Source organism: Crocuta crocuta, unplaced genomic scaffold, assembly GCF_008692635.1.
Source record: "Crocuta crocuta isolate KB4526 unplaced genomic scaffold, BGI_CrCroc_1.0 scaffold95, whole genome shotgun sequence".
NCBI classification, from domain to species: domain Eukaryota; kingdom Metazoa; phylum Chordata; class Mammalia; order Carnivora; family Hyaenidae; genus Crocuta; species Crocuta crocuta.
In genome coordinates, this window is record NW_027530971.1 from 10,101,318 (window position 1) to 10,126,238 (window position 24,921).

The 24,921-nt window shown below is 42.2% G+C and overlaps 1 protein-coding gene across 3 annotated transcripts in view; it reads right to left on the bottom strand.

Annotated features, from left to right (window-relative positions):
• ASTN2 (astrotactin 2) overlaps positions 1–24,921 on the bottom strand; it is an 881,037-nt gene that overhangs the window by 305,669 nt on the left and 550,447 nt on the right. For all 3 annotated transcript variants that reach the window (XM_077769932.1, XM_077769931.1, XM_077769933.1), the window contains 2 exons: positions 20,846–21,012; positions 3,589–3,777 (listed from right to left, as the gene is read on the bottom strand). In XM_077769932.1, coding sequence (XP_077626058.1) covers positions 3,589–3,777; positions 20,846–21,012 — 356 coding nt within the window. The remainder of the gene's footprint in view (positions 1–3,588; positions 3,778–20,845; positions 21,013–24,921) is intronic.

A 24,921-nucleotide genomic window follows, 5' to 3' on the forward strand; every position in this document is an offset into this window, starting at 1 on the left:
AACTGAAGCCAAGGATAAGAGAGTTTATGTGAAATGGGCTACTCAAATACAATGGTAGTCTGGGGAGTTCCCTAAATCTTGAGGCTGTTGTCAAAAGAGAAGGTGTGGTCTATTCACTACACTCCTTTCAACAAGCAAACTGGGGCAGATATAGACCCTGGCGATTCAGAAACAACCCAAGACTGAAGGGTTAGGAACAATGAGCAGAGTGTTTGAGACAGAATGAGGATTCCGGATGGGGCTAAAATTCTGTCTGAACCAGGAGACTATCAGGCTCAGCCTTTACAGCACCATGTTCTCTTTTAATGATCAGTTTGTTGGTAGTAGAAAGGCCAGCATGCTGGGATCTGACCTGAGGTCATGAGCTAGCTTTGCAGTGACTTGTTTTGTGACCTTGAACAAGTCCCTTCTCCATATGTAAATAGGATCTGGGCTTCCATGAAGCTCCTTCGGGATCTAGCATCTTGAAACCAAATTTGGGTCCTTCTTGTGGACCAAAAGCTATTCTCCACACAAGAGGATGAGAACTAGTACATTTGATCACTTAGCACATGCCAGCCACTCTGATAGCTGCTGTGAGAAATCAAACTACATAAAACATGCAATGGGGCCATCACAGTGTCTGGAAACTGATGAGATGACTATGCTTGTCATGGGTGGGGCCAGGATTTGGAGCCGGGTCTGTCTGGAGACCTGTTCTGCTGACTCCGCACCCTTGTTTATCTGTGTCTGTCCATCTGCAGCCTCTTTCTTCGACCAGAAAATGCCCTTCCAACTCATCCCTCCCAATGACTTCAAACTCCAATTCATAAGCCTCATCCTCTGAGAAACCCTTATCGTTCCTTTGAGTTCTTCTCAAAAGGCTTGAAAACTATTGGAACACCACTTTGCAAAATAAATTTTCATATATTTTTGTCAATTGTGTATGTCCTTGTGCAAGCTTGTAAATTTCCTTCTCAAAAACCAAGGGACATTTTTTTTCTTTTGGATTCCACACAGCATTATGTTATCTATCAGGGTGCTCAAAACAGAAGTTTCATAGAGCATTAAGACTATAGAAAGTTGGCTTTGTGAGTCTCAGTATTGAGTAGTTCATCTGGATTGTCCTTAAGTCTCCCTCAGATTTTTCCAACAAAGTAATATTCAGCTGCTGTTTGACAATCTGCATGGTAGAAAGGAAACTTCACTGGGATTTGAAGGACTCAGCTCTGCTACCAAATTGCTGTGTGGCCACCAGTCACTCCTATTACCCTTAAATCGTTCCTTGACCTTACCCTCTGCCTACTCACTGGCTCTTGTGCATTATGTCTTTGAACTATCTTCCAATACCCCCCTTTCTCTCCAAACTGTTCCCGTCATCCTGGTTGAAGCCACCAACACTCTTACATGGCTTCCAAAATATACCCCCAATTAAGTCCCCGTTCCACACTTTCCCATGCCACCTTCATTGCAACCTACTTCCCATGCAGCCACTGTGAGGTTGAACACTTGAATACAACCACTTCTTTTTAACCATTTATGACTTCTCTCATTTACTATTAGAATAAAAACCTGCCCTGAAAGACCCCCACAATCTGCCATTATGTTCTATTCTGGCTTTACCTCCCATAACTCTTCCTTTACTTACTCAGCCAAAACCACACCAGACTCATATCTTAAAGCCAAATGCATTCTTTTCCTTCTCAGAACATCTGTCTCTGCCTGAAATCTTTCCCAGTGTTAACTCCCACTCATATTTCAGGTATTACTTAAATAACATTTCATGAAAAGAAGACTCCAAAGTCTTATTATTGCTTTCTAATCTAATAGATGCACACCCACCTACTCTACTCCAACTAAATCAGAGCCCACTGTTAATTGCTATCCTGGAACACTGTATCTGTATTCAGTAGTACTTACCACAAATTAAACAAATATGTAAGATTACAAACACACATACACACACATTGCACACATGCATGCCCACACACGACACCTAGGTTCCACAGATCTCAGGCCACTTTTATCTTATTTTTCATTGCATCTCAAGTAACCAGCATGGTGCTTGGCACACATTAGGTGCTCAAGCGACTGTGATAACTACACAGGTGAATGTTCTTAGGGAGTCCACATTTCCATTCCTGTTCTACAAAATGGGGTGACAAGGTATGTTGGATTAAAAGACAAGAGCCAGATTTACACCTGATTCTTTGCTCTGCCTCTCACTGGTGACCTTAGGAGAGTCACTTTACCTCTCCGGTGTTGACTTATCAGCTGCAAAATGGAGGCTACAGTGCCTCCAAGCGTTTTAATAATGAAGCTAAAATGGTATTATCCTGGCTCTCTCACTTTATAGAAGATATATTTGGGAGAGTCACTTAACATTTCCATTTTTCATCTGTATGAAGAGGACAATAGTCCTTGCTTCTCAGGGCCATTGTGAGGATCACATAAATTAATCAATGATTAATAGATGACAAGTGCTTAGAATGCCCTCAGCATGTGCTGAGTTAATGTCATCACTACCACCACCACCATCATCATCATTACTATTATTATGATTAGTACTAAAAATACTTGGTAAAGAGTTTGACATAGAGAAATTCTTAATAAATTCTTAATAAAGTCATTATTACCACTCCTACTATAACCACTACTATTATTAATTAGATGATGGAATGGGGATGATGATGATTCTATTGGTGATATTTCTTCTCAATTGAGACTTCTGTTGACATGACTTCAAATGCTAGGGTGAACCCTGCCTTGTGATAATGTCCTATTATATTTTCATGCAAAACTGTCTAAAAGTACTGGGTTTTTTAAGATAATCATTTCTTATACATAGAACAATGCTTCTCATTCTACCGTCTTATGGTTATTCAGATTGTGAGGCTTGAATAAATCCAGCTTCTTCAAATCTCTCAGGGAGGCTTTCATAATGAGACTGCATGTCTAATCTTCATATAATTTGGCCAACCCATTCCTCATTCTGTTTGCTCTTATATGAGAGTAGTCTTATCTTTTAATTTTGTAGGTACTTCTATATTTATTAACAGAAAAAGAGGTCTTTGACATATTGTTGAGCAAAAAACAGCAATTTCTAAACAGCTTTACTGAGATTTGGTGTGTGTGTGTGCAGATAGAGGAAGAGGAAGAGAGGAGTTTTAAGAATGTTCATGAAAATGTTAATTCTGGACATTTCTGGGTGATGGGAGTTTTATTTTCTACTTCATTAAATGTCTTTATTTTTTAACTGCCTGAATAGCCTACATAGGATACTTATTTTTTAATAGACTGAAAGATTAATTTAAACGTTTTAAAATTCCATTAAGTGTACTTACAGGATGATTTAAGACTGAATTAAAAATATGTGTATAGAGTTAGGAAAGTGGAAGAGCAGGATAAATAAGGGCTAGGTCAGTGGAAAAGGAACCTCATGGAATGAATTTTGCTAACTTCTACCACTTCATTGGACAGGTATCAATAAGCCTAGGGAGATACTGGCCAGTCTAACAGAACTCAATTCCGTGGTTCCCATGGCTTCTGTCCCCTGCCCAGATTTTGGGTCAGTGATCCAACCAGTGAAGTGCAAGTATCTGCCCATACCTAAAGGTCATCTGGAAGACTTGGCCTTGGTTCACATGCTGGGTCCGGTTGTTGTAACCATGTAGCATCTCTCCAAAGAGGGTGTCGTTGAATTTGGAGTCAGGTTTGAGGCATTTGGGGCCCTCGCAGACATCTGAGAGCATTAGGCAGGATTTTCCATCAGGAGCCAGCTTGTACTCCTCCACACAACTGCATGATAAAACAGAGCGAGAGTTAGCTCCGCATGCTGAATGCCCCCATTGTGGATGACCTAAAACCAAGGCCTCCTTTGCCTGCAAAACAGGTCAGAGTTTAGGAATGGAGACAGCTATTCTGGCTGGAATCTATCTAGGGCACAGGTGTCTAGAGAGAAGCACATTAATCCTGCAAATTGGTAAATTCAGGGAAAGTCATTTGTGACATTTTGGAGGAGTCGAGGGGGAAACCAGAGTGCATATCTACGCACAGAGCAAATTTAAAAACTGTTTTCCATGAACACACAGACTTTAAAAAGCATGACAGACCAATTCGCAGGGAATTATCAACTAGTTTCTCAAACCAGAATCTATTCCCAGTGTATCTGTCAACCAAGGTTGAAGACTAGCAAAAACAAGGTTGTTACTGCCCTTATAACTCAGAGGTGATCCTTCCAGGACCACGGACAGCTCACTGCAGCCTCTGTTTCTGCTCAATTAGCAATTCACCTAGCCTCCTTGGCCTCTAACTACCCACCCAATCCTAATAGCAGAAGGGCCTTTGATATGCCTTTGAGGCAGGGACCAAGCAGGTCCTCCTCTGTGGACTAAATAGGCATCTGAATGGGGTGTGGAAATAATATTTGCAGTCTGGGGATGTTTGTAGTGAAAAAGGAATCTCTTAGGTATGGGGAAGGGGAGAAAACAGAGGTCTCAGCTCCTGAAAAATCAAACCAGAAACGGGAACTCTTTTAGTCTCTACATGTCCACGGCCTTTGGCTATGCAGTGGGAATAGGGTGCACATAATAAATAAGACACACAAGAGAATAGGCTGCTCAACTGGAAAAACTTGTATAAGTGTCATCTTTGCTCCTTTGGACCTATGTGAACCGCAGTAAGTCATTTAACTTCTTTGATCTTCAGTCTCCTCATCTGTAGAATGGGGTAGAAACCCCTACCCTATCTTAATTCATTAGGCCTAGGACACACTGACTGAAAAAAACAGGAATTGCAAGGTACTTCACAAAATAATTATAGTAATGATGGAAATGGTGATGTTTCTATTTATTGAGCATATACGTTCCATGAATATTTCATATATTTATATTTTTGTTGATTTATTTATGTATTTATTTGAGAGAGAGAGAAAGAGAGAGAGAGAGAGAGAGAGAGAAAATCCCATGCAGGTTCCATGCTGAGCCTGCTGTCAGAGCAGAGCCTGACGTAGGGCTCTAGCCCATGACGCTGAGATCATGACCTGAGCCGAAATCAAGAGTTGGATACTTAACTGACTGAGCCACCCAGGCACCTCTTGTATATTTACTCTCTAGCCATGAAAGTGAGTTAATATCATCATTCCTGCTTTATCCAGAATCAACATGAGAAGGCAAGAAATAAAGCAGTTCACACCGTGAGCAAGAGGCAAAGTGGTATTCAAATTCAGGTCTGGTTAGCAACAAAGGGACCTTTTTCTACTCTTGTCTTCTTCAAATCCAGTTGTTTCTATTTGCATGACATGACCCTGGGTAAGACTCTGCCAGTTAGAAGGAGTAGAAACCAGGCAGGTTCTTATTTCCCTTTTCTCTATAAGGCAGAGTGAAAATGTATCGAATCTGAATTCAGAGATACTTAGATATTCCTACAGAAGAAGGCAGAGGCTCTGTGAGACGGTTGAGAAGAAAATATTCCTAGGTTGAAGGAACTAGCAGCTGATGCCAGGAGCATGGAACCCAATTGAAGGAAGGAAGTAAACAGGAAGAGCTGAAACCCTGACCCAAGATTACTCTAGTGAAAAGCCAAGAATCTCTCATGCATAAAGCAAGCTGTCACTCTTTCCTTTTTCTTGTATCACCTCCAGTATGTTGAACAGATGCACACACTGTCCTTCCTACATGCTCCTGCTCAAGTACAGCAGAAAGTTCATGGAAGAAGGCCTGTCCCGGTGCCTTCATCACGTCTATCACTTCTTCTTTTTGCACTTGTTAAATGTAAGTAACTCTCCCTTGATAAAGGTGGGGTACATATGATATGAGTTACAGGAATGTGCAGAGTATATGGTCAGTTCCTAATGAAGTCTAGTTCCATCCATTTATCCCAGGAGGTTCCCAGCAAATATGAGAAATGGTTTCGTGGAGTAGAGCTTTCTCTCTCTTTACACACACACACACACACACACACACACACACACCTGTGAATAAATATACTCTTGTTACAAATGATTAAACATTATCATAGTCTATAGAGTTCATTTCCACTCCACACATATTCTTACTTCATGTTTCAGTAGTCATCATTATTAACTATTATGTATTCTTCTAGGTTTTTAAAGTGGATTTAGAAATACAATATTATGCATATAGTAATTATATATAAAATTTTCATAATAAACTCATAAGTACACCATACATTGTTATAAGATACACATTTGTACTTAATACTATTTCTTAGAGATCTTTTCAAACCAGTGTTCATATATATCTATCTTTCTGATGGTTATTTGGCATTGCACAGTATAAATGTACCATAATGCTTTTAGCTAATCTTTATTAATGGGCATTTGGTTGTTTATAGCTATCTGTTATTGCAAATGCTGTCATAATGAAGATCTTTGTGCATATATCATTCTGTACATGTATGCGTTTCTACTAAAAAAATCTAAGAAGAAGGATTGTTGGGTCAGTGGTTTATGAATTTAAAAAAATTTAGGGGTGCCTGGGTGGCTTAGTCGGTTAAGCGTCCGACTTTGGCTCAGGTAATAATCTCACGGTTCGTGGGTTCGAGCCCTGGTCAGGCTCTGTGCTGACAGCTCATTGCCTAGAGCCTGCTTCAGATTATGTCTCTCCTTCTCTCTCTGACCCTCCCCTGCTCACGTTCTCTCTCTCTCTCAGAAATAAAAGCATTAAAAATTTTTTAAAAAAAATTTTAGATTTACTAAATGGCTGTCTGTTGAGACTTTATCAGTCTACAATCTTATACTGATGAATGAGAAAGCCCATTTCCCTATAACTTTCACGTTCATTATCACCAATATGGAATCAGAAAAAAATACTCATTTTTGTTTTGATTTGCATTTCTCTGATTACTGTAGAGGTTCACCATCTTTCAATGTCATGGCCATGTGTACTTATCCTTCATGGATTGTCCATCCATGTGCTTTAACGATTTTTCAATTGTGCTTCTTGTCTTTTTCCTTATTGGCTTGTGTATGCTTTGCATATTTTCTGGAGTTCTCCTTTGCCTTTCACACATATTGAAATTTTCTTCCAGTCTGTACTTGTATTTTAACCTTACTTTTGATATCTTAGAACCTCTCTATCCTGATCCTTTATTGCTTCTGAATTTGGTGCAATGCTTAGGAAGCGACAGATGATAAGACACATTTCTATATATTATTCTAGTATATAGGTTTTAAAAATCTTTGGTTGTTTAATCTGTCTGGATTTAATTTTGTGCATGATGTGAGTGGTTATTTTAACTTAATTATTTTCAAAATGAGAAACCATTACCTGAAGGGTCCATCTGTTCACTAACTAATGTAAAATACTATTTTGTCATATACTAAATCACTATGTATACCATGTATACATGGTTAGAATTTTTCCTATTTAGTTGTCTGTATATTTCTGCAATAATTCTATACTACGGTGCCTGGATGACTTAGTCAGTTAAGAATCTGACTTTGGTTCAGGTCATGATCTCATGGTTCATGAGTTCAAGCTGCATTGGGCTCCCAGCTGTCAGGGCAGAACTTGCTTAGGATCTTTTGTCTCCATCTCTCTCTGCCCCTACCCCTTCATCTCTCTCTCTCTCTCTCTCTCTCTCTCTCTCTCTCTCTCTCTCTCAGAAATAAATAGAAAAACATGAAAAAAAATATACTACTTGAATTACTGTAGCTTTAAGGCATGGTCTGGGTATAGTCAAGAAAGACTCTTCCCCATTGTAAACACTAAAAAACTTCCTCACTGTTCTTAACCATTTCCCCTTCAAATGAATTTTGATTTTGACTTGTTGAATTCCATATAAAACCCTAGTAGAATTTTGGGTGATATCACGAATTTGTAGACCATGTTGGGGGGGGGAGTTTAAAAAATATTCCCTTTAGGAAATGCATATTGAGACTCTATGCTGGGGACCACCACCAACTGTGGCAGAGATGTCTTCTGTTTGTTACACTGGGTCCTCTTCCTGGACATGTACTACAGACTATGCATCCAAGCTTTGCTTGCAGTTGGGGCAGAGAGGCCACGTGATGGGATTCTGAGTGATAGAATCTGTGTGGATGTGATGTAAGTTACTGTCAGACTCAGCCCTTCAAAACATCCTGTCTGATTCTCAAGCCCCATCTTGCTATGGCAAGCTTGGAGAGCATGTGTTCTACATGTATACAGCAGGTTGGAAGAAGTTTGCTTCAATCACAACAGATCTTGCATGAAAAGTGTATAATAAACTTTTGTGTACAAGTTTCTGACTTGGGAGGCTTCAGTTGTTACAGCAACATAACTGATCTTATCCTATCTTTACAGTTGTGAGTTTTCTAACTCAGAAACGTAGTTTGCATCTCCATTTATTAAGTGTTACTCTAAAGCCTTCTCTGAAGTTTTAGACATCTGGTCGTAAAAATCTTGCACATATCTTATCGGGGCACATTCTTAGGTATGGATGCAACATGCAATGTCCCACAGGTTACAGACATGCATTTTAGATCCCAGTCACCAGAGGCTGAATCCTGATTCCATCTCCTTATTAGCTGTGTGACCTTGGACAAAATGTGTAGCCTCTCTGTTCTTCCTCTGCTTACCTATAAAGTAGTTCCCACCTCAAAGAGCCACGGTGAGGATTAAATGAGTTATGTCCAGAATTTGGTGTACCCAAACTTATAGTCAGTGATAGCTGCTATCATCATATTCTTTTCCACTTCAAGAACAGGATCCGTTTTTCACTTCTGTTTTTCCTTATATTTTCTAGTTAGTAATTGTTGATATTGAAAAAAGCTATTACTGATTTCTGTAAGTTGATTTTTCATCCCACCACATAAGGAGCTTATCAGTTCTAATACATCTACCAGATTTTTCTAGATGAATGAGTATATATTTGCCTAGTTTGGGCATTAGACCTATGCTAGGATTTTGGAATAAATTAGAAAACAGCCCTTTTATTTTCTTTCTCTGGTTCAGTTTATATAAGAGAGTGGTTATGCATCCCATAATGATTTGATAGGACCCGTCTATAAAACCCATGAGCTCATGACTTCTTTTCAATTGTAGATATTTAGCTCTATGATCATTTTATGTTATCTGTCTGTTTAGATTTTTTACACCATCATGACAAACTTGGTAATTTATATTTTCCAAGAAAATAATGCATTTTACCAAGACTTGTAAATTTATTGGTATAAAGTTGTACACAGTATTCTCATTAAATTTGTTTTATCTTCTGTGCTCCTACGGATATGTCCCTAGCTCATTCCTAATGTGCTTGTGTTCTCTCTCCCTCTCTCATCTGAAAAGGCTTTTGCATTTTATTGATGAGGCTCTTTTTTGTCTATTTCACTTATTTCAGCTTTTATTTGTATTAATTCCTTCCTGCTGGTTTCTTTGACTTTGCTTTATAATTCTTTTTTCTGGCTTCTTGATTTGAATGCTTATCTGTTTACTTTCGATCTGTCTTGCTTCTCAATAAATGACATGGAGCTTCTGGCTGCGTTGCCCATATTCCATGAATGTGAATATACAGCCTGCCTGCGCCTACTCATTTCTAAAGATGTGGTCATTTAAGTTTGTTTTTTTTCCTTACTCGGTGTTACTTAGAAGGCTTATTTATTTTTTATAATTCTCCAGTAGACAGATTCATCTGCTAACTAGATTCCTGTTAATATGTAATATTATTGCATTCTAGTCTCAGAATATAGCTTGCATAATTTCTGCTTTGGTGAGTTTATTGAGATTTCATGCCCCCTCACTTAAGGGAGACACAGGTGTGGAGCTCAGAGTTTAATTAATATCTAATTAAACCTGGGTTCAAACAAAGGCTATACTCCTTACCAGCCATATGACCCTGATACAATCTATTAACTTCTACAGGACTCAGTGTCACAGTCTCTTAAATGGGAATAAAAAATATCCTTATCACAGAGCTTATATGAGAGCAGACATAACTTACCTAAAGGACAAAATAGTATCTATCATGTAATAGACTATGTGAAATATACGGGGTCATTGCAATACTACTGATGATAAATTATACATACATACATACAGCATTCATGTATTTTAAATATATAAATGTATATACATGTAGTTATTACAGTTAAAGCTAAATATGTACATTATATAAATATGTATGCATGTGTATTTATATACATATATATGCATATATTTATACATATATATAGATACACACATACACGCAAAGCTCAGCCCTATGGTCAAGATTCCAGTCTAGTGGAATATTTTCCTATACACAAACTGACCTGCTCCTTATTACAACCTGAAGTAGGAAGAATAATGGTGCCTCCAAAATGTCTGTGTCCTAATCCTTAGAACCTATGAATATGTTACCATGCATGGCAAAGGAACTTTGTGAATGTGATTAAGACTTTTGAGGCGGAAGATTGTTCTGGATTATCTGGGTTGGGCTCAATGTAATCTAAAGGGTCCTCCTAAGGGGCACCAGGGTGGCTCAGTCGGTTAAGCATCCAACTTTGGCTCAGGTCATGATCTCATAGTTCATGGGTTTGAGCCCCGTGTTGGGTTCTGTACTGACAGATTGGATCCTAGAGCCTGCTTTGGATCCTCTCTCTCTCTCTCTGTCAAAACTAAATAAACATTTAAAATTTTTTTAAATGGGGTCCTTTTAAGAGCATAGTAAGTAGACAAATGTGTCAGAGTCAAAGAAGGAGATATAGTGTGGAATCAGAGGAGAGACAGAGATAGAAACAGGCTGTTCCATTGGCCTTAAGAGTCTTACTGAGGGGCACCTGGGTGGCTCAGTCGGTTAAGCATCCGATTTCCGCTGAGGTCATGATCTCACAGTTCGTGGGTTCGAGCCCCACATCGGGCTCTGTACTGACAGCTAGCTCAGAGCCTGGATCCTGCTACGGATTCTGTGTCTCCCTCTCTCTCTGACCCTTCCCTGCTCATGCTGTCTCTATCTCTCTAAGAAAAAAAAAAAAAGAGTCTTACTGACTCCTCGATTTTAGGAACGCTGACCTCCACAGCTGTATATAATAAATCTGTGATGTTTGAAGCCATTGCATTTGTAGCAATTCGTTGTGAAAGCATTAGGAAACTCAAGGAAGATCCTAAGTGGGAGGTATTGCCCCATGTTCGGATGAGAAAACCAGTAAGTGACTTGCCTATGGAGACAGCAGTGCTAGGAAGCAGACCTGGGAGTTCAGATTTCAAAGCATGTGCATAAGTGTGTGTGTGTGTGTATGTGTGTGAGATTTTAGCTGTATTACAGCTGTAGGTTCGTGGTGATTATTTTTTGTCTAGGGTTAGGAAAGGATTGTGGCTCCACAGGAGAGGAAGGAGGGGAGATAAAAGGCTTGGGATATGCTTAGTAAGACACTTAGAGCGGCAGGTAGTGGGGGGCGCCTGGGTGGCTCATTCGGTTAAGCGTCCTCGGCTCAGGTCATGATCTCACAGTTCCTCGGTTTGAGTCCTGCGTCGGGCTCTGTGCTGACAGCTACCTCAGAGCCTGGAGCCTNAAAACATAGGAACTCAGAGGTAAATGATCCTCTGAGTTTTGAAACATGAGAAACTCTCTCCCCCAAGCCACCTCAGGGCACAAGATGGATGATTTATGCAAAGGTCTGTTTAGTTGTTGGCTTTTTTTTTTTTTTTTAAACCATGTGACATAATTATACAGTTTCTTTAGAACATTCTGTCGTCTGGGAGATTTTCTTACAGAAATTCTAAAGAGTGTAGACTCACAGGAAACCAGCCAAGATCTGCATGGAACTATATTTATACATATGCCAAAATGAAAAACATAAAATAAGTACAAAGATACAAACTGGGCATTTTAGCTGAAGGCGATGAATGTGTTACCCTGAACACACCTATCACATTATAGAGAACAGTAGAACTAGATGGGCCTTTGGAGATGGCACCATAAAACCTATACGTGTTTAGCCAAGAGCGTGTTTTATTTAATCCTTACAGCAACATCACGAGATGGGGGGTTTCATTCCCACACAGCCACCAAGGACCTCGAGGCTTGGCACTTCAAAATCCCACAATCAAGATCACACCAGCACTTTGGAAAAACAAGTACCTTGACCTGCATCTTCTTATTCTGCATCTGGTACTCATTCCATTTCAGCACAAATGACTATTTCCAATCTGCTTCAAAAGGGGAAACTGGGACCTTAGAGAGGTATGACATTTACACAGATTCTCAGAGCATTTATTTATTCATGTATTTACTTGCTCGATTTTTCATTCATTCCTCAACGGTTTGTGGAGCCAATAAAATTATATATGGAAATGTACAGACTAGAAATTTTTTTCTTTAAATAAAAAAAGAATCAAATCCTGGGGGGAGGGTGGGGAGTGTAAAAACAGAGAAAATGTAAGGTCAGAAGAGCTCAAGGAATACCACATAGACCTTGGACCAATGTCAAGGCTGAAGCTGAGTACTCTACCACAGTAGCAGGTGCTTTTACAGCTTTACTGAATCTGACACCTTTTTAATGTACACACTTTAATGAATCCCACCCTGGGGCTGTCCGGACCACAACTCTCTATGGCCTGGGTGGTAAGGTCCTGAGCCACAGGAACCCTTCAATCCAGTATTACAGGGTCCTTTCTCATCATTAACCAAAATAAACATTAGTACAGTGTTCTCAGGGTGGTCTCCATCTGAAAGTTTCACTCAAGGGAAAGATTTAGTTTCTAAAAAAAAGCCATTTTGAATGTAAGGTACCCAAGGGTACTCTTTAGAAAAGTAAAGGAAACAGAATTCCATGGGGAATTCTGGTTAAATTCTATAATGATGTATCTACTCGAAGATCCTCAACACTTGTGAGAAACATTAGCATGTCATCTAATGCTAAGAAAGAAAAGCATTTTTTTTTTAATTCTTTCAAAGCACTGATAGTAAAATGCATCTAATTTCAGAGGTGTTAAGTAGTGGAAAATGTGGGTACTTTAGAACCAGTGAAATATGATATATCACCACTGCAGGACTTGTCAGAACCTTTACTATCTTCAGGTACACCGTGAACCTTAAAGGCAGTTATAGAGTACAGACTTCCCATCCACATAGGAATGTGACCACTGAGCTACCCTTTTCTATCTTTCAGCTACATATGGGACTCCTGTTTCACAGAGCCTACACTGGAAAAACCCTTTCTGAATGAATGGATGAACTCTATGTTTTCAGTCAACTGTCTGAATATGTTACACACCTGAGCTTTTGCAAAATCTCTGAAGCAGCAGGGAGCATAAGGTTGTAATGTTTGCCAAGAACCTGGCATGGGGATGTTCTCTGTTAACTATGGGAGGTAAAATCCTGTTCCTTCAGTCAGAAGTCACAGAGGTGAGAATGCAGCCCTTGCCTAAGAGTCAGAGACCAAAACAAAATAAGGGCCTGAATGAATGCATCCCACACCTCTCCAACTAGTTACTGAAAGTCAAAATTAAGATCATGATCTTCCTTCTGGAGGTCAGCGTTTTCCACTACTAGAGAGGAGGTAAGCTTTAATGGTGAAAGTAAGTGGCTTCCAGTTCATGATGAATAGTAAACACGTGTGTTTATCTCCTTTCCCTCCTGAAATCAAATAAAAATTACATTAAAAATATATGCTGGGGGGGAGCACCTGGGTGGCTCAGTTGGTTAAGCATCTGACTTCAGCTCAGGTCATGATCTCACAGTTTCTGGGTTTGAGCCCTGCATCCAGCTCTGTGCTGACAGCTCAGACCCTGAAGCCTGCTTCGAGTTCTGTCTCTGTATCTCTCTGCCCCTCCCCAGCTCACACATTGTCTCTGTCTCTCTGTCTCTGTCTCTCTGTCTCTGTATCTCTCTCAAAAATAAACATTTAAAAAAATTAAAAAATATATGCTGGTAAGGACTACTTGAGGCTAGATGTGCTCTTTGAGCCCATATTTTTAACTACATTTTCATTCCATTTTTAACTAAATTATATTTAAATACATTCAAATTTGAAGAGAGAAGATTGGGGTATCTCCCGTCCCAACATTACCTCCCACGTGGATGTGAGATCCTTCCGGGCCTCAGTTTCCTTCACTGAAAAACCTGAGAAATACTTGAAACTTCAAAAGTATTGATGGCCTTGATCACAATTTCTTATTTAAAAATATAGTGAACAGGGGCGCCTGGGTGGCTTAGTCGGTTAAGCATCCGACTTTCGCTTGGGTCATGATCTCACGGTTCGTGGGTTCGAGCCCCGCGTCGGGCTCTGTGCTGACTGCCAGTTCAGAGCCTGGAGCCTGTTTCAGTCTGTGACTCCCTCTCTCTCTGACCCTCCCCTGCTCACGCTGTCTCTCTCTCTCTCCTAAAAATAAATAAAACATTTAAAAAAAAATAAATAAAAATATAGTGAACAAAAATATACATACAAGGAACACCTCTCTTAGCAAATTATGCCAGGAAAAGGTGTTTACCTCCTGAAGCAAACAAAACACAATAAAACAACAAAAAACACAACCTTCCTTTTGTCAAGCCAGGACAACTATATAATGCACCATATGTTTTTTTGGGTTTTTTTTGGTTTGTTTTGCTTTTTCTGTTTACTTCGGTTGCCAGGAAGCACAGAGCTAAATTTATCTCAAGTTGAGTAACGCCCCCGTTTCAGGCTCCTGCAGCCATTTCCTCCCTTTCTCTTTCTGTCCTTACACATGGCTCTGGTCAGTCCTCACTTCATATTACCTGTTTTTTAATAGGTTGGGTTTATGTGGATAATATTAAGTTCTTGTCAAAGAATGCACAAAATACATCAAGACACACAAATGACACCAACTTCGTTGCTAAGTAACCAAGCAACCTGTAATTGTTTGGTGCTCCTCCCTCACCTGTGAGATTCATTCTAAATGCTTCAGCTTAGTTTCCGATGACCTTCCCAGCCTCTCTCAAATGCACCTGCTTCTCTCTACCCTACTAGTACCTGTTGCTCTATTAACATCAGTCAAGACCAAGTGAGGCTCAGCCACCTGTCCTTGGTGTCCCCTCTGTCCTAGAGTACAAACTCCATGTCTGTTTGCATTCTCAGCATCCCACAGAAGACCAGGCACAGAGTAGGCTCAAGAAATCCTAGGTAGATGAATTCCTTAATTCAACAATTACGGTTTTGAAGAAGTTCTTGGGGCAAACAGTGGGGAGGGAAAATGGGGGTACCCAGGTGACTACGACCTACTCCCTGATCATGAGGGCTTCACAGTGTGATGAGGTTCACACAGGAAAGCAGGTAAGTCAAAAGGGCAATGCGGTGACCACAGAGAGAAGCACAGGGCTGCTGTGTGATCCCAGAGAGAGAGACTTTACTCAGTTGTGCAGACCAGGGGCTGACAATCAAGGCAGCTAGCAGGAGGTCTGGTCTGCAGGTGTCCAGCTTTCACAGGGATAAATTACAATTCAAAGCTACCAAAGAGCCCTTGCAAGAGGGTCTTGTGGGTAGAAATGAAAAAATACAAACCAAAATAAAAGAGAAAAAAAGGCCCTTTCTTTGCATGCCCTAACCCCTCTTGATAAATACAGAGCCAATATTTAAGCAGTATCCACTTGAAAGGGTGAGGTGTTCTCACACCCAGCTCCAGGGTAACTACAGCTACACTTCTCAATTCCTGCACCCCATGGGGCTCAGAGAAGACTTGTCAGAGAAGGTTATATCCACACTGAGTCTTGATGATGAAACAGCGCTGTCTAAGCTAAATGGGCACAGGCAAGGGGCAGGGATTGATGGTCCATGGGAGGAGAAGAGGCAGAGGGAACAATATTGTTAACATTCCAGAAGCACTAGCCAAGAAGAGGCCTAATTCAGGAAAAGGGACATAACTGGAATTGCAGCTAGAAAGTGGGCTGGGGATAACTGCTTTAGCCACATTAACTGAAGAACATCATTTAACAATTATTACTTGAGCACCTACTAAGAGCCAGGCACTGTTCTAAGTGCTGGAGATAGAGTGGTAAATAAGACCTACAGTTCAGTCACTGAATGATGCAATTAGCTGGCTTTATATTTATTAGACTGGCCATAACTGCCGTTTACTGGGTGCTCACGCACGCTGGCCTCTGTGCAAGCATAACTGCATTCAATCTTCACAATCCACCTGATTCTACTTAAAAGGAAAGGCTACGGAGGTTTAGGGACTTCCTTAAGACCACACAGAAGTAGGCAGAGGCGAGGAATAAGAGCAGATCTGTCTTGATGGAGACCAGGGCCACACAGCCTTGGTTGGAGCCCGAATACCCCCATGTACCAGCTGTGTGACCTTGGGAAAGTCACAGAGCCATTCTGTGCCTGGTTTTCTTGATGGTCACTGGAGATCATAATAGTACGTCCCTTGCAGAGTTGTTAGGAGAATTAAGAATCGGCTCTTGTAATCGAAGCACTAACCACAGCCATGGCACAAAGGAGGCGCTTCATAAAAGGTAGCTGCCTTAACTCACCTGTCTGCCGGGAGGTTTATTACACCTGAGCCTACCCAAGACTCAGCAAGGTCATGGAGCTTTGAGCAAGTCTGGAAGGTCTCCTTGAGCAAAGGCTTGTTTCCCTTGCTTAATTCAATTACATGCCACTTCTCTCCCAACTTTCTCACAAGTACCTGCTAATGGCTTTCATTGTTTTGTTTACAGTGCTTCTAACAAGTGTGGATAACTTCTCATTTGCATCCCTAATAGGCAATCTTCAAAACATGTTGACATTGCAGTTGGTTTTAGGAGACCCGGGTTTTATTTTCTTTGTTGTCCTGTTTATCAGCATTTGGATGGGCTTCAATAGCTCCCAGCACATTCTTATTTAAGACATCCAGAGCTCTTCTTATGTTTTGGATATTAACCCCTTATTGGACCTATCAACACCAAAAAACCAAGGAACAATCCGATTAAAAAATGGCCAGAGGACCTGAATAGCATTTTCCCTAAGGAGACATACCAGTGGCCAACAGACACACAAAAAGCTGTTTCAATATCACTGAAGGTCAGAAAAATGCAAATCAAAACCACAATGAGAAAACTCCTCAAACCTGTCATAATGGCTAGTATCAAAAAGACAGGAAATAACAGGTGTTGACAAGAATGTGGGGAAAAGGAAACCTCAGTGAACTGTTGGTGGGAATGCAAACTGGTGCAGCCACTAGGAAAACAGTATGGAGTTCCTTAAAAAAATTAAAAATAGAGCTACCCTGTGATCCAGCAGTTCTACTCCTGGGTAATTACCTGAAGAAAATGAAATCACTAATTAGAAAAGATATGTGGACCCAGTGTTTACTGCAGCATTATTTACAACAGCCAAGATATGGAAGCAGCCCAAGTGTCCATCAAAGATGAACGGAGGGGGGCCTTGGTGGCTCAGTACATTAAGTGTCCAGCTTCGGCTCAGGTCATGATCTCGCAGTCCATGAGTTTGAGCCCCACATCAGGCTCTGTGCTGACAGCTCAGAGCCTGGAGCCTGCTTTGGATTCTGTGTCTCCCCCTCTCTCTGCCCCTTCCCTGCTCATTCTCTCTCTCTCTCTCAATAATAAGTGTTTTTTAAAAAGTTATAGATGAATAAAGATGTGGTGTGTACACACCCACACACACACCATGGAATATTACTCAGGCACAGAAAAAGAATGAAGTCTCACCATTTGTGACAACATGGTTGGACTTAGAGGGTATTATACTCAGGAAATAAATCAGAGAAAGAAAAATACCATATGATTTCACTTTTCTGTGGAATCTCAAAAATCACAACAAAGAAAGAAAACAGAATTATAAAAACAGAGAACAAGCCAGTGGTGGCCAGAGGGGAAAGGAGTGAAAGAACAGTGATGCAAACAGGGCAAGGGGCTTGAGGATCAAACTCCCAGTTATAAAATAAGTCAGTCATATGGTTGCAAAGTATGACACAGAAAATGGAGTAACAGTGTAATAACTTTTGAAAGTGACAGATACTAAGTACACTGAATATGGCGAGCATCTCCTAATGTATATAAAAGTCAGATCAGTATGGTGTACATCTGAAACTAATACTGTAACTCAACTTTGCTCCAATAAAAAAAGAAAAAAAAAACTTTCAGAGACTTTTTCTGATTGGGAAAGTTAGGTTGCCCTACCTCACAAACCTAAAAACCAAGAACTTGAGCACTTTGAGTCACCGAGCGAGCGAGGGGCTTTTGTTACTACTTATCAATCACTGTAATTAGTTTATTTAACAACTACAGTGCTAACTCTGTGCAGGGCCCTGCTAAGAAGTACTTTACAGGGGCGCCTGGGTGGCTCAGTCAGTTGAGCGTCCGACTTCGGCTCAGGTGATGATCTCACGGTTCGTGGGTTCGAGCCCCGCGTCGGGCTCTGTGCTGACAGCTAGCTCAGAGCCTGGAGCCTGCTTCAGATTCTGTGTCTCCCTCTCTCTCTGATCCTCCTCTGTTCACGCTGTCTCTCTCTCTCTCTCTCTCTCAGAAATAAACATTAAAAGGGGGGAAATAATGGGGGAGAGGGAGAGAAGCAAACCATGAAAGACTCTTGAATACTGAGAACAAACTGAGGACTGATGGGTATGGGGAGGAGGGGGGAGATGGGCATGGAGGGGGGCACTTGTGGGGATGAGCACTGGGTGTTATATGGAAACCAACGTGACAATAAACTATTTGTAAAAAAATTTTTTTTAAAAATAAGTACTTACAGATACTCATGTACACGATGATGTAAAGCATTTTAGTCCTCTTAACAACTCCATAAAGAGATCCTATTATCATCCCTATTTTACAGAGGAGGAAAGGGAGGCACAGAGACTTTAAGTAACTTGCTCAAGGTCACACAGCAAGGAGGCAGTGAGCTACATTCCTAACTATGTGACCTCAGACACATGACTTAACCTTAAGGGAGTAATAAACAGCAAATAACTGTGCACTCTTCACANGAGAACAAACTGAGGACTGATGGGTATGGGGAGGAGGGGGGAGATGGGCATGGAGGGGGGCACTTGTGGGGATGAGCACTGGGTGTTATATGGAAACCAACGTGACAATAAACTATTTGTAAAAAAATTTTTTTTAAAAATAAGTACTTACAGATACTCATGTACACGATGATGTAAAGCATTTTAGTCCTCTTAACAACTCCATAAAGAGATCCTATTATCATCCCTATTTTACAGAGGAGGAAAGGGAGGCACAGAGACTTTAAGTAACTTGCTCAAGGTCACACAGCAAGGAGGCAGTGAGCTACATTCCTAACTATGTGACCTCAGACACATGACTTAACCTTAAGGGAGTAATAAACAGCAAATAACTGTGCACTCTTCACAACCATCATTATATTGTGTAAATATAAAAAGTTTAGGGATGAGGAAATGGAAGACCAGAGGATCCCAGAGACTTGCCCAATGTCTAAGAGGGATTTATCTCTAGAGCTCAGATGAGAACTGGAGTCTGTGGGTTCCCCATGAGCTCTGCAGTGCGCTACGATGGAAAAAGGTAGTGACAGTTTCTATGTCCCAATCCATTACTGCCGTACCTGCTGCTGTGCCTGTTGTTATTTGCATCAGAAGGACCACCCCACCACCAAGTACACAGGGAGAAAAATAATGATAAGAACACGGCTGATTCTGTATTCAGGCCTCAGATCTAAGCCCATGCATAATTTACTCAACACTGCCCGCAGTCACTTAAGCTGAGGGGAGACAGCTATAAATTCAGGTCTGCATACACTAATTTATTTCTTATTTATTTTACTGATACACATCCAGGGCCTCTGGCAAGCTGCTGCAACACCTGCTCAAAGGCACCTGCAGCCCCAAGTGTAACTGGGGCAGGAGGGGAAGCCCTGAAACAAGTCTCAGAAGGAAAACTAGAACCCTGGACAAGAACCATGCAGATAAAGTTAATTTTCTGTTAAACTGAGTTTAAACTCATACACACTCCCCCACGCTCTTTTGCATAATATGTAGGACTGAACAGGCTTTTGCTAAATGCCTTATTCTGTCTTCCTCTTAGTAAAGCACTGAGCATTTTTCAATGACCAAGGTTCTTGTACGAGCACTGGATTATTTTTGAGTCACAGAACGTCAAAAGATGAGGAAATTTTTAAACAGGAAGATGTCACCAGAAAGAGACTGAAGAAGAGGGGGTCGGTGCCGTTTTCATGAGTAATAACTGAGGACCCAGCCCCACCCTGGATGCCGTTCGTGACTGCAGTAATTCCCACTTCAGCCCTCCGAATGGAAAGCAAGGTAAACGGGAAGAAATGTTAGGCATCGTGGGCCAAATATCTCCTTTAATGTGTGCTTAGACTGCGGCCCAGAGAAGGAAAGTGACTTGCCCCAGGGTACTGAGCAAGCTGGTCCCAATGTGCTCATTCTTTCAGTCTCAGACACATTTTAAAACTCCACTGAGTTCTTAGCATTTGCCTGCATGGCTTCCTTTCCACCTCCTCGCCTCCACGTAATTATCCTTACAGATAGGGCGTTAGGGCAGAGAGGCCGTCCCTGGATTTGCACTGCGAACTTACTGCAGAAACAGGGTTAACAGTCTGGCCTAAGCCTTTTCTCAAGCACACACCTGCTGGTTTCTTAGTGACACTTTCAAGGTGCCAACCTGCTCTGGTCTCCAAGCCACACTGGCCAGGGCTGTAGAGGAGACACAGAAGGGACAGGGGGGCTTCAGCAAAAAAAAGTCCTGACCCCAAGACACAGCCGAGCACAGATTCCATTTATTATAAGTATCAATCAATTATTTATTTTACTTCTTCCTTTCTTCTTCCCTATACCCAATGGAAGAAGCCTTTTGCTTCTTGGGCTAAGAAAACAGACACAGAAAGGCCATTTCATTGAAGGTCAGGCCTGTCCCGGCCTGACTGCAGTTCCTGACCTTTTTTCCTCATCTCCCGCTGCTGTGAAGGGCCTCGGGGACAGAGACTCACCCGCAGAACATGAAGATGGTGCTGGACGTGGCATCATAGGGCAAAGGCAGCGTCTGCTGCAGGCATAGCTGCTCACAGCCACCGTTGAAGCCATCCGAGCAGTCGATGCCTTTGGAGTGGTCGTAGCATCCAGAGCCGTCCTTCATGGGCCTCAGCTCCTCGGGGCACTGCTCGGGAAGAGACAGACAGGACAGTCACGGCCAAGGAGGTGGGTGGGTCCCATCGAGCCCTCTCCTCCCACCTTCTGAAAAGGAGCATGCGTCAGGGACCACAGAGAGAGTTACAAAGTCTTGTTTGGCCAATTAATAGTTGTATGGGCTCTCTGAACTCATTGTGCCCACCTGTGAAATGGGATGCTTGTTATATCCGCCCGGTAGACATGTGAGACTAGATGGAGGTACCGTCAGCAAAGTGCTGAGGACACTGTGGCTCATGAGGCAACTGTGCAGCGAGTCTTAGCTGCTATGATTATTGACTCTGCTGGAATCACCATCATTATTGTATTGATTATTAACCAATAGGCTCTGCCACTGATAAACACGAATACCTCTGGCAGGCAGCCTGGTATATTTTAAAGAGTTCCTACCAACCTGAGTTTTAAACTCCAGCTCTTCCTCTCTCATTCTGTGACCTGGGGCAAGTTACTCACCATCTCTGAGCCTCAACCTCCTTGTCTGTTAAATGGGCAGAGCACCTACACTTATGCATTTGTTGGGAAGCTTCAGTTGGATCCTGGGAGTAGGAAACTTGCTTCGGAATTTGGTACTCATCAAACATGAGCTCTCTCCCTTCCTGTCTTGAATCTGACTCTCTAGTCTCCATCCCTGTCTCCAGAGTCCTGAATGGAACCCTTGCACGGCCACAGCAGGAGCCTGCAAATTTCAGTCTGCTCTCTTCCACACCACTCTGCTAAGTGGTATTTATCCATCATCATTGCCCAGCTTAAATAAATAACTGCATTTTCCCAACCAATCCCACATTGAATCTCCCTTAAGCTGATAGGCAAGGTCCTCTGCAGATGTTTCAGATCCTGTTTGACCAGGGACACCTGTCTCCAGGTAACCAAACCAGTAGCCCTCTGGTCCCTAAAAGTACCCCAGGGACTCCAATCTTGGCTGACCTCAGTCAAATGCTCTTCTCAGCGTGCCTGGGATCTGCTAAGTGCTCCATAAACAGAAGGTCCTATACTGTAGGGACAACTGGCTATATAATTTATTTTCCATCATTTGATGAGTGGAGCTAATCATTTCCAGTCCAGCAGATGGAGAAGCAGTTTCCAGCTTCTCTTGCATTCAGGACTGAAAACGGTACTAGGTTTTAATTTCAGTCACCCTGTTGGCATTTCTTGTCCACAAAGATTAACACCCAGAGCTCAGCCCACCTTATCCATCACTGGACATCACTGATTAAAATGCCCCTACTGCACAGCCCGCACCCAGCTCCCTGGTTCCTTTTCCAAGCCGCCATCCTGATCCACGTCAATAACAAACACATACACACAAATCAATTTATAAAGACCACAATAACAATAACCACAAAAAAAAGGTCAGCCCTCCTGGAAATTAAATTTTGCCTAAGAAGAATCATAATTACCAATGCATGAGAGTTCTTTGAGACATTTGAGACTGGCGCCAGGGAGGGTGACGGAGAAAGTAGGTTATAAATGGCCTTTGTCAAGCTGCAGAAAGGTTATAAAACTGGCTACATTTTGTGCTTAAAAAGAAAAATCAATTTTCCATGTGAGTGAAGTGCTGTAAATATTAATACAAGTTCAGAGGAAGTCCCTGCTTGTCTCTAAACGTTCAATGTCAGACAGGAGGGCACCTGGTCATGGGGTCATTTGGGAGCCATTTACTGGTCCTCGGGGCTGCGTTTGTCTGTCTGCAGAGACTGGGGATGAGCGCTGGAAAGAATGGCCGACCTTCTCACCGGGTGACAGGCGGTATCTGGGGCACGAATTACAGTTCGTCCCATCCCCTGCTGATTCCCTACCACCTTCGTTCTTTAAAAAAAAAGTATGTTCTGGGCGCCTGGGTGGCTTAGTCAGTTAAGCGTCCGACTTTCGCTTAGGTCATGATCTCGCGGTTCGTGGGTTTGAGCCCCGCGTCGGGCTCTGTGCTGACTGCCAGCTCAGAGCCTGGAGCCTGTTTCAGTCTGTGACTCCCTCTCTCTCTGACCCTCCCCTGCTCACGCTGTCTCTCTCTCTTTCTCTCTCTCTCTCTCCTAGAAATAAATAAAACATTAAAAAAAAAAAAGTATGTTCTGGCGGCGCCTGCATGGCTCAGTCACTTGAGCAGCTGATTTCGGCTCAGGTCATAATCTCATGGTTCATGGGTTTGAGCCCTGAAACCTGTGAACATCACCTTCTACGGTCAAGTTCCAGCAGATTAAAGTTCTTACGTGAAATTGACTACCTGGGTGATCGAAGTAGGTCTAAATGTGGTCATGAAGGTCCACACAAGAGAGATGCAGAGAGATCACACACACAGGTGAGACGCCTGTGTAAAGGCAGAGCTGAGACTACAGAGGTGTGCCCACAAGCCAGCAAATGCTGCAACCCCCAGAGGCTGGAAGAGGCAAGGAAGCCCCTTGGAGGGAACGTGACCCTGAGAGCACCATGACTTTGCACTTGTGCCCTCTGGAACGGAGAGAGAATGCATTTCTGTCATCTTAAAGAACACAGTGTGTGGTGCTTTGGTAGAGGAGTCACAGGAAACCAATACAGGCTGGCAATATCATTAGTCCTATTTTACAGGTCAGGAAACTGAGGAGAAGGGGTAGGGCTTTTCAGGCCTTCTGGGTCTGTAGCTCTTACTGATGCCCAGGCACCTCACTGCACTCTCCTGTTGCTGAATGACATATTTCTCATCTTGGGAAACTGGAGCAAAGATTTCAGAATCTAAATCGGATTTAGAGCGGACCTCACCTTCTTACTTTAAAATCAAGGCTCAGAGAGCAGGAGGGCATCCATCCCTGCAAATCCCCCGGCACACGAGTAGAGGGCACACAGCCAGTCCCCTAGTACCGGCCTGGGGCCCCACCCGCCATACTTACTACCCTTTACATTAGAACATTTTATGTCTGAAGACAAACTTAAGGGTGATTCATGGGGAAGCTGAGGCTCAGAGAGGTGAAAGTGCTTGAATAACGTAACATAGCAAATTAAAGGCAGAGCTAGAATTAAACTTGCAGTTGATCGGTGAGTGTGGGAGAGGTGTTCTGAGTACATGAAGTGGGTTTTCCAATCACCCCCATATTGATCATACCTTCATCCAGAGTGGACTTCATTCCCGGAGTCCCTGCAGGTGGGAGAGGGCAGCCTACATCTAGTAATATCATCATTTGAGATGACTTGCATACTATTTCAATTTTTCCACGTTTATCACCTCTCTCCCCCACATAAATGCAAAGTTGGTAATACTATGGACCTTCTTGCCTTGTCTTCAGGTACAACTGCACGCTTAGCATAGTGTCTGGAACGTAGTAGCCCCTTGATTTTTTTTTTTAATAAACCCTCTGAGTGCCAGACAGGATGTATAGTATGTCTGTGTGTAGACTTTGACTTTGAATCCGAACTCTGCTTCTTGTAAGCTGTGTAACCTCTTGCCAGTGCCTCAACCTCATCTTATCTTCATGTGATACATGTAAGGAGTAGACAGAGTGAAATCCAGCATCAAAGATGGCCTCCCATGATTCCTGCTACTGGTATTCACACCCTGGGTAGCCTCCTCCCACACTCTACCAGCATTGGTCTGCATGACCAATAGCATATGGTGGACCCCATGGTATATCATTTCCAAGATTAGATGACAGAAGACTGAAACTTCTCTCTGTCTCCCTCCCTCACTTTCATAGCACTTGCTGTGGTGAAATCAAGCTTCCGTGTTGTAAGCAAGGGACTGAAGCCTCTGGCCAACAGCCAGCAAGGCTGACCTTCCAACAACACACGAGTAAGCTTGGAAACAGAAACTCCAGCCCCGGTAAAGTCACTTTAGAGAACTACAGCCCCAGCGGACATCCTGACTACAATCTTATGGGGGCCAGACCCACCTGCCTAAGCCACTCTTGAATTTCTA